This window comes from Siphateles boraxobius, unplaced genomic scaffold (genome assembly GCF_051911475.1).
Source record: "Siphateles boraxobius isolate OS27281-9 unplaced genomic scaffold, OSU_SipBor_1 35, whole genome shotgun sequence".
In the NCBI taxonomy this organism is placed as follows: Eukaryota; Metazoa; Chordata; class Actinopteri; order Cypriniformes; family Leuciscidae; genus Siphateles; species Siphateles boraxobius.
The window spans coordinates 14518314-14529103 of NW_027508975.1; the positions used below are offsets into that span (position 1 = coordinate 14518314).

Consider the following 10790-nt stretch of genomic DNA (forward strand, 5'->3'; position numbering starts at 1 on the left):
TTCCTGTTTGGCGAAAGCATGCTTGTCTGACTTTCTTCACCCTGACACTCACATTTCAACAGCCCAGGCTATAGAGTGTATGAGCCCTTAGCACTATCGAAGCTGGATTTATTTTATATTAATATCAGTATTCAGAGCAAAGGTACCCAGTATAATTGCCAAAGTGCACAGAACAAGCTGTCACTGAAACAACCACATCAAAAAAACGACAATGCAAACAGAAGTGTGAAATTAACATTCTAATACTGTTGACATATAATGTCCCAAACCTGGGATGAGCTGATAGGATATTTTTCAGTAAAAATAATAATTATCATTATAATAAAAACACAAACAAAACATTCTGGAATTTCCTTTTAACCTTAAACTGAAATACAAAAAAAAAAGAAAAAAGGATAATTAATTTAAAAAAGAGTCAAGTTTACATGTACACCACCACAGCAGCAATTCCTGAATGATATACATGCAGTTTTTTCAGTAATTTCACATTGATACAAGCAACATATTTACCACACACTGGTTATGCTTCTGTCTCTGCGGTGAGAGACTCTACATGGCGTTCCTTTTGTATTCTACATACATTTAGCAGCATAGAAAACATTGATAAAGTAGCCATAACTCATAGAGTAATAGCGAAGCCTACTCAACATCCAGATCCTGAGTGTCCAAATAAAGAGTCACATGTTGTATAGTGTCTTAATTCAGTACTCTAAAACTTGAGAATCACATGACAGTCATCCCATCCATAAGTTTCTCTCTGTCTAATGACAGAAGTTTTCTTCATTGGAAAATCCATATCGATTTGAGGTCTCTGTGTGCTTGTCACATTAAAAATCTCCACGTACAGTAGTCGATGAAGCGTTTGAGGTGTAATGAGGACGTTTGTGCAAGCACATCCTTCAAAGGTTGTTTGCACGCAGTTTCAGGTCCATTTGATTGACTGGCAACAGAAGAAATGATTCTGCCAAACAGTAGCATTGATGGAGTGGAAAATGGCTCATGAGATATGATTATTCTAGCCTGAATAAATGAAAGTTTCTGTCTCAATAATCCTTTTTTGAGTCATGGCTTTCCTTGGGGCTCGTGTTTATGTGTGTGTTGTTAACAAATCGATATTCAATATCTCTAATCTTTGGGTAGACAGTTTCTATCCAGATCAAGGCACAAACTTTTCACGTCAAAAATATTCATCACCATGCATTACAAGTTCAGAGCAAGTATGGAAACTAGAATACTTGCTGCCTTCAAACCAGAACCATGACTATATTTATCATAATAAGCTGTCATTTTGAATATACAATGCATTTTGTGAAATGATAATGAGGATTAGCAATAAAGCCAATGAGTTACACATTTTGTGCTTCCTTTATATTGGCAGGAAGTGGAAAAAAAGGAAATAAATATGCGTAAAACATCCATTTTATTCTAACCAAAATCACTTGGAAGTACTGTACATCATGTCATAAAACTTCATAAATTAGGAACTTCCCAGGAGAACTTGAAGGCAACAAATATTCCAGAGAAATCCCAGAGCTTCTGTACACATGGGAGATAATCAATGGAGAAATAGTTCCAGTAGAGGAGCATGGAGACGAGCCAGACACGAGAGTGTGAGAGCAAACAGTCCTAGTTGGAAACACAGCAGACAACACATCGCACAAGCCCATTGCTGAGGCTGCGCACGCTAGCAATACAACAACGGCGCTCTGTCAACGCTCTCTGTACACAATAGGGGCAAACTAAATCACTTTAACCAGGACAAGGAAAACAAGTGATATGTTTGTGAAAGGCGAGAAGGATGGGGGAATCACAGTGGATCAGGAGGGATATTTACACCCTATAGTATGCCAATCTTTTGTCTATGGCCACAAGTTCCTGTAAATAACATCATCCCCTGAGGCTGAAATGGATAAGGAGATCTAGATACATCAACTCTCCGTAGGTTTGTATCTCTTGCTCTAAGCAACTGTTTTTAGCAGGGAATAATGACTGTGACCACAAAGCAGCCTGTTTGCACTTTTAAACCACTTTTAAAAACATTCATTTGCATATCTATTTATAACTTGTTAAAAGTCCACTATTCTGTTTTGCCATGTTTGTTGCATAACATCTGTGCAACAACGCACAGTCAAAATACAAAATGTGTCTTTTTTTTGTTAGTTTCAGGAAGAGAAAGCTCTTCTGATCAGAATGGCATTTTGTTATTGTGGCCATTTCAGCTCAGTCTGTCTAATTGCTGGCAAGGATGAAGAGCGGATTAGCGCTTCAGCGTGTGGGAGAAGTTGCATTCATATACACATATGTATCAGTGCGTTTGCGATTTGTAGCCTGAAAATGAATGCTTAGTGGTAACAGGTCGTTTGAGTGAGCATGTGTGGGCTGAAGTATGCGTTTAGAATTGACTTTTGCATGGCAGTTGGAGTATGACACCCATGACCCTGCCTTAAAACTCTACAATAAGATTAGCGAGTTCTTGCCATGCCACATGCTGCTGTCCCTGCTCTTCTGTCTGAGCGCTGACACCTGAAACCCTGACCCAGAGACGATGGCATCTGTTGTTTTATCTATTATGTTTTATTATTTTTGCATGTAGCTTCAGAGGCAGAACTGGCTTTGATGGAAAATTTCGGAACTTTTTTTGGACTTAGGAATAATGTGCACTGATGAATCGTGCAAAAATAATACCAGGAGTGTATGTTAGGAAAGTAAATAGGGTCAATTTTGATTTCATGTTGACCTTAGAGCATAGAAATGTGATATTTCAAAGAAACTGAAAAACTCTAAAGAGAGAAGCAGACACAAGTAAACAGCAGTGACCTGACACTGAGACTAAATCTATCTTTAGAGAATCCAGGCTTTTTTCTTTCTATATTCCTTGCTCTAGAGGGATAGGACTTTCCCTTATAGACTCATTAAAACCGGATACAAATTTTCAATGACACTGTACTGCTACGTATGCCAAGACATGCAAGACAGAACATATACGAGTGTGTATGGCCTACATGGATTAGCCATTCAACCTATAGAGCTGACGAGCAAAGAGACGCATTGTGTGTGTGTGTGTGTGTGTGTGTGTGTGTGTGTGTGTGTGTGTGTGTGTGTGTGTGTGTGTGTGTGTGTGTGTGTGTGTGTGTGTGTGTGACACTAATCTGTTAATCTTGTTAATGCCTTTGCAGTTGGTGCCCTAACGTCCAGCACATGAAGTAAAGGAAGGACAACACGACCAACAGCTGTTGATGCTCACTGTTTGCAGCCCATCTCACACACACACACACACACACACACACACACATATACACGTGCACTCCCGCTAAAAGTTTCGCTGTTGTATGGTTTCTGTTGAAGTTTATCTCAGACTAGATGTTGAAAAGGTAGAGGAAGCGAAAGGTTTACCAAAGGAATTGTAACTACTTGTGAAAAAGGTTGGTTTTGACAAAAGCATAACGTGATCTGTAGATGGACAATTACTCCCTTCAATTTGATGTTCATCCCTAAATTTTTAGTATGTGTCTTTTTTAAAGATAGGGGAGTTGAATGATAAAAATAAGTTGGGAACAGCCTTTGTGTAAGTAAAGGTGCCAAAAGGGGGTAGTGATGCCATAGAATAAGTATTTTTGGTTCCTCAAAGAACCTTTCAGGGAACAGTTCTTAAAAGCACCATTGTGTGAAGTGTGTCTTATTAATAATCTAAAGAACCTTTTGTGGAATGGAAAAGTCCCATGGATGTTAAAGGTTCTCCATCAATGCCAACAATGAACCTTCATTATATGAGTGCATGTTATTTTCATGCTGTCTCCATTTACATTCTTCTCCTGCTGAAAAGACCATCACAGATAGTCATCAGCATGCGCCTTAACTAGCGTAACCACCAAAAGACTGTTGGACAGTTTACCAACTAACTGGACAGTTTACCAACTAGACCAGCAACCCAACCAACATAAACCAGCCTGGACATTTATACAGGTCTAAGCTAGTCTTTTCAGCAAGAATATGTTGCATCTTTCTGTTTCTTGCAGAATTTTCAGTAAAGGGAGACTCATAAAATTCCCACTGTTTTGTGACAAGGCGTATGGGGGGCCAGAATGAAGGTGAGGGATGCTGATGGTGTCACTTTCGCGAGAAAATCTGTTATGTCCTCTTTTCACCGATCCAGAACTCTAGCGTAGTCCTGCAAAGCGCAACCTCCTTCGCTCTTTAGATCGGCAAAGATCTGCGTGAAGAAATGTGGGTCTGCGTTGATGCGCAGCATCTTGGCACTGGTGACGTCGATAATTGCCAGACAACGGTCCCAGAATGCCTCTTTACCCGCCTCCACCAGGAAGGGCTTGAGCGGGTACGAGATCTCGTTCCCCATGTAGGAGTAGGACAGGTACAGACAGGTTAGTAGAATTGCTTGGAGCTCATGCTCTGAAGACACAACGTCGCCATCCACCACGTCACGGCACAGCATGTACACAAACACCACGTTGGCTGGGGTCACAAAGGCCTGGTCCTGCCAGCCCTGGAGCAAGAGTGACCGGTCCACAGCCCGCAGCCACAGAACCGGATCTGCAGGGGAAAGGTGCTTGAGCCGATAGCAGCGGCCACACAGAAACTCGCCCAGGCAGCGAAGCAGCTCACTAGTCGAGGCCTGGACGATCACACGCTTGGGTGTGGAAGTGCATGTAGGCGCAATCTTCTTAACAGAGGAAATCTGCTGCGGTTTTCCGTAACCCAAGCCCAGGCCTAGACCCCCTGGACCCTCATAACTAGTGAGATTGGCGCAGGAGAGAGACTTTTTCACATTTTCGTGGTTTAGGTGCAAGACCGGATCCTTTTGGTAGATGTTATTGTTGTTGAGTGGAGCCCCAAAAGCGCCATGACTTCCAGGATAGGCTTTTTTGGACTCACCCCGCTTCTTGGTGGAGGCCACCAGTCGTTTCCAGGTGAGAGCGGGGAGGAAAATGGAATGGCGTTTGAGGTTGCGGTCCTTTTGAGTGTTCAGCGAGCGGCTGCTCAGGCTTGGGTAATGGCTTAGAGAACCGGGCCGGTCGTCATAATAACCAGGTTTTCGATTACCCGGCGAGAGGGATAGTACGGTACCCATGAGTTCACTGAGGTGGTGAAGCGACCAGCAGTGTGGGTTAATGTAGCTCAAAAATAAAGTGCTTGTGCCTCACTGTTTGAATGCTGGAAGGTCAAGACTGGGCTGGTGAGGGGAATGGATGAGTTCCTGAGAAGATTATATGCAGAGCATTAGAATAAATAAAGGACACTTTTAAATGACAGATAAAAATTCATATAAATAAAGGGAGAACACTATGACATGGGGTTTTGGGAAACACAAATGAACTAACAATGAAAAGTATTTTTGCAACATTTATATTGGTAATGTTCATATATAATTATTAGGGGTGTAACAATATATCGTGTCACATAATGCAATGGGGGAATATCTGTGGGTCTTGAAAATGCCAAATGTCTTGTTTTGAGTAAAAAAGCATCCTACATTATTCTAAATATATCTAGTCAGTGACAAGTGAGTGCAAGCATATTTGTCTAAAATAATTCTGTATTTTCAGCTTCAGAATTATTCTGGTATCACCATTTCATTTACAACCCCAATGTAATTTTAATCAACAGTAAATTTTTTGTCAACCTTTTATCAAATATCTTGGAATATTGCAATAATATCGTATTGTGAATTCAGTATGGTGTTATGTATCGAATCGTGACATGAGGGTATCGTTACACCCCTAATAATTATGCATCATTCTCAAACTTGATCGGCTTCTTTTGGAACTGTTTACATTGACAGAGAAGAATACACAAACTTAAAGGCCATTTTTTTTGTCAGAAATGCAAATTGCTTTATATTAATTCAAATGTAGTCAAATAAAATGTATTTGTATTAGGGATGGGCATGATTAATCGACGATCGATTATTGATCATTAAGAATTTCGTCGATCACGTTAATTTGTTATCGATTATCATTAAACTAATGCTGCTGCGTTGCGTAGTGTGAGTGGAAAGTGAACGTGTTCCCCGGGCTGGTCAAGTTAGCGCGGAGGTACCTGTGCATCCCGGCAACGTCAGTCTCCTCAGAGCGGGTGTTTTCAGCGGCTGGACTGAAGCCTTGTTTACACTCGATGCGTCCGCACGAGCGCGAAGGTGAGCGCGGCAAAAATGACGTCATTGCGGTATTCGGTGTTTCACAGGCGAGCGCGTCGAGTATAAACGCCTCGTCTGTTTGGGGAGGTGCGCGCGCAGTCTGTGGAGACTCGCGCTGCAGAGCCAGGCGAAAGTGTAAAGGCTTGACGGTCAGGTTGCGGTCGCGTCTGACCTCAGATCATGTCATCAACATGCTTATCTTTCTCAACAAAAATCAGTAGACTGGTGTAGAAGTTGTATGTGAGTTACTAGTTATTTTTTATGAGGCTTTGTTAAGTAGCCTAGCCGAATTGATTGTTACAGTAGGTAGGCTAATCTTTCTCTCTCTCTTTCTCGACTCCGTTCTTGGATAGTTCTGAGTTACATTTTGACAAAACCTGTCAGATCTAAGTATTATTATGTTTTTGGTTAAGTTATTGTTTAACATGATTTTTTTTATTATTTATTATTTTGGAACAAACGAGGGTCTCTGTTTAAGAACGCCAACTCGCAGCTGCAGGTTCCGTTGCTTTCGAGCACCGCAGCGCATATATCTTCAAGTTTAGCCTAACCGAACGTCCAGTTTTACTGCCACAAGTTGATCATCTTGTAATAAAGATCCAATCGAGGAAAAACGCGCTGTATTTTTGTATTTTCATTGCATTTTTAATTTATAAAAAGTATATAATATAAAAATAAATAATGAATTTGAATATAAAAATATTAATGATTAATCGATAGTCGATCGTTAATTCTCCCGACGATCGACTAAGAAAATTTAATCGAATGCCCATCCCTAATTTGTATAGCACATTTCACAATGCTTGTTTTAAAGCAGCTTTACAGGAAATCATGATGCAATGCTATTAATATCTTAACATCTTTATGCTTTATAGTTGCCTTTAGCAGATTAGAGATGGGCAATAATATAGTTTACAGTTTTGTAGGGATACAAGCAAGTAAGCAGTATAGATATGCTATGGATAATGCATGCCAATAAAGTTAGACACACACCTACTTTACATAAAGAGCTGTATATAAAAAGCTGTATATAACAAGTGAAAAATATTTAAGATTCTCTGTTCTTTTCATCAGTTGACCCGTTCACAAAACTGATCTTAATCAGTGGCGGTTCTAGACCATTTCAACTGGGGGGGCCAAGCTGGGGCCAGTTGTACTGTTAGAGGGGCCAGTTACATTTAGACCTTATTGTTGTCATATCATTTTCTGCACTGCACTGCAGGCATTAACAGGCAAAATACCATGTTTATAATCATTCAACAATGTATTTGCATTTCCATTATAACTTTTACATTTGCATTACATATTCAGTATTAGTCACAGTAACTGTAATTGACATGATGTCCTTCTTTCTCTTTATTTTGGTGAGAACTATAGAGCAAAAGCAATGGGGACCAAGAAGCTTAATTCATTTACTGAAAATAACTGACTTGCTAGGTAACTGTCTAACCGTTTACAGGTTACTGCACACTTTTTAAAGTCAAATTGAAGGCTTTTGAAGACCTGAAGAAATCATAATTCATACCGTACATTAGGGGTGTGGAATATTGACAAAAATTTATCTCAATATTTACAATGTTTTGTTGATAATTAGATGATATTTTACTGATTGTGTTTTTGTGCTGGTGACATGGCCGGTTTAGGCCTGTTGTTGACAGCAGACTCACAAAGATATTCATATTTTTTAATATTCTATGCAGTGGTCAGTTAACAGCAGGGACCGAAATTAATTTTTTAATTAATTTTTAATTAATTTAATTTGCCAGCTTAAATCGATTTCCAGGGGCATTTTCACCTATATATGGACATTCTTTCTAAACTTATTTAGAGTTATGAATCACCTTTTATGTCAAATACTAACATTCAAATTATACAGTAATTATACTTATTTATACAATAATACTTGATTATACAATAATTATACAGTACCACTGTTACCAGTCTAATTAATTTAATCAAAATCCATGTTTGCAGTGCAGTCTAGAGGTGACACAGAAGCGGCATTAAAATATTTACACTCCATTTACAATTGCATAAATAAAGCTATGAGATTTTTTTTTAAATCAATATTTAAACATGAAATGATTTCTAATTTTAACGTTTTAATTAAAGGGTACTTTAAATATGAAACTAAAACCGCCAGTAGGCGGCGGAAAGTCACAGAAGTGAGTTGAGGGATTCATTCATTCAACCGATTTGTTCAAACGGCTGATTCATTCGGGAAAGCAGCAAGTGATCAAAACGCGGATTTCAGTCAATAAATCATCGCTGTCTGTTGCATTGAGACTCTGCTACGGTTTCATTTTGAAATTCTAGTCGGCGAAATAAAGGGAAAACAAAAAATATTGACAATATTGTGTCTAAAAAGTAACTCATGTTAACTTATTGTTGATTTAACTGTTGTATAACATCAATATCACAGTTGCAATTGTGCACGGGAAAACGGCACTCTTGCTGATTTGATATTCTAATGTAAGAACATAATATGATATAAATATAAGACATAGGCCTACCTATGAACCGCACACAGCAGTGAAAGAACCATAGACAAATGCGTCAGCTCACAGTGCCTCGTACATAGTTAAAACAATGATTACAATATTTTAATAGACAATACACATCGCACACCCGATACGCACATACAGAATGAACTTGCAACTGACCAGCTTTCTCCTTCTCTCCTCTCTCGCGTGCAGGGAGACAGACATTATTCTGCCGCGATTCCCGCGAATGTGATGCGAATTGTCACGTGAACAAGCAAATCCACAAAGATAGAATAATAAAAATAAAAAAATATGCATACAACGATAACAAAGATAGCAAAAAACAGTTTTGTAAACATTATTTCACACTCCACATTTAGGGGGGCCACAAGGGGGGCCAAGCTTGTTGTCACAGGGGCACGGGCCCCCCTGGCCCCCCCTCTAGAACCGCCACTGATCTTAATGATTCGATCACAAATCAGACTCACTGACTCAATCATCCAGTCAGTTAGCCTACAGCTCACTGGAGGCAGGGGAATATTATCAGTAATATAATTACATCAATTTCGGTCTGTTCCTCACACAAAGTAGCTGTTTACAATTACATTAGAAGAGAAGTTGTATATGAACCAGGTTTGTTAATTTATTATTAGGATAGATCATTTTATGGTGTTTTTGTGTCCGCTTTGAAGCTTGAAATTTCGGCAGTCCCCATTCAATTGCATGAAAATAAGAAAGAAAAAGTCATTCATACGGTTTGGATCGACATGAGAGAGAAATTTGTATTAAATTATAAAAATCGATCAAATAGCACTGTTCTCAGACTTTTTTTGTATATAGGCTATTTGGTTACTTTACTCGGAACATCAACAGTTGAGAGAACAGGCACAATTTGACCCACTTAACTAGGACTTTATAGATGGTCATCTGAACCACGACTAAACGTAAAAATAAACCCCTAAACAGAACAATTTTCTGTTAGGCTATTTGTTATATACACACCTTTATTTTTTATTTGATTTTCTTGTTCATATGTTCACACCAGAGTAATTGATTTGTAGAGCTGTATTTGCATATGCTAGTTTATTAATGTTTTGAAAATGATAAAATTAAAGTAGAGTACCTGAATACTTGAATTGTTGTAGTTAGTAGGCCTAAAGTTATTGTCAATTAAATTTGTAATTTTAGGCGCCTCTGTCATCAAGGAAGTTTAAATGACAGAAGGATTCTCACTCTGAGATTCAATTTTAATCTATTATGGTTTTACATTTACATTAGTAGCAGCAATGGTCACTTCTGTTTAGATTATCACTATTAGGTTACAGTGTTTTGCTCACCTGTTCGGAGGACATCAGTGGGTCGCATCAGTTCAACCCTGCGTCGTCCGTCCTGCACATCACACGCACGCGCTGAAACGCGCCGCACGCGCTTACTGCATTAATGTTTGCATTAAATCCTTCCGTCGCGCAACTAAACCTGAATCTGACAACATAGTAAACTAAAGGCATCCAACAGGAGCTGTTCTCTGTGTCCGCTCCAGTTAGAAACAAAGTCGTCCAGGTTCACTTATGTCATTCCTGTTCAATTTCCATTATCCAGAAACGCTGCTTGTTAAGTGTCCTCATTTGAAGTTGGGCGAATTAATTTGAAGAAGAGGATTCACACCACATAAAACTTGCACGGCATTCCAGTTCCATCTCTTATGCACTCTGAACAAACAGTTGATGAATCCGAAAAGTCTATGTTTGGATCAGTTACAGAAAATATATCCTATATATGCAAATGCGCACGCATAAGTCTTTATAATAGAGCCTCCAGTACTGGTATTGACAGAAGGAGTTTGTGCTCTGGTCCTCTTTGCTGCACATCAGGCTTTCTGTTTTCAGCGGAGACTCCTCCTCGCGACATGTGACCTTCTCCTCGCTAATATCGTCCGATTGACTGACTGTCTGACTGGCACACAACAGCTCTATAGATACTCATGAACACATGTAGAGCCCAATAGGTATACAGAAATGCATCGGCCCCAAAAATAGTCTATATATATTTTTTAACGTGTATCAACGTTAGACTTAATTATTTTTTCTTTTATTTGGAATGTTGCCGTTTTTATTATAAATAGCCTATTTCTAAAGTATTTAATATAAAAGATGTAT

General features: G+C 39.1%; 1 protein-coding gene across 1 annotated transcript; it reads right to left on the reverse strand.

The window, feature by feature from the left end:
- Window positions 1–224: 224 nt before the first annotated feature.
- LOC143702542 (cyclin-dependent kinase 5 activator 1) lies at window positions 225–10570 on the reverse strand. Its single transcript, XM_077196493.1, has 2 exons — window positions 9972–10570; window positions 225–5212 (listed from the first exon to the last, which is right to left on the reverse strand). Exon 2 carries the CDS (start codon window positions 5084–5086, stop codon window positions 4142–4144), a length of 945 nt encoding a protein of 314 aa, XP_077052608.1. The 5' UTR covers window positions 5087–5212; window positions 9972–10570; the 3' UTR covers window positions 225–4141.
- Between the last annotated feature and the right edge of the window lie 220 nt (window positions 10571–10790).

Coding starts and splice junctions, on each gene's coding strand:
- LOC143702542 (XM_077196493.1), bottom strand. CDS start 5,086: ATGGGTACCGTACTATCCCTCTCGCCGGGTAATCGAAAACCTGGTTAT.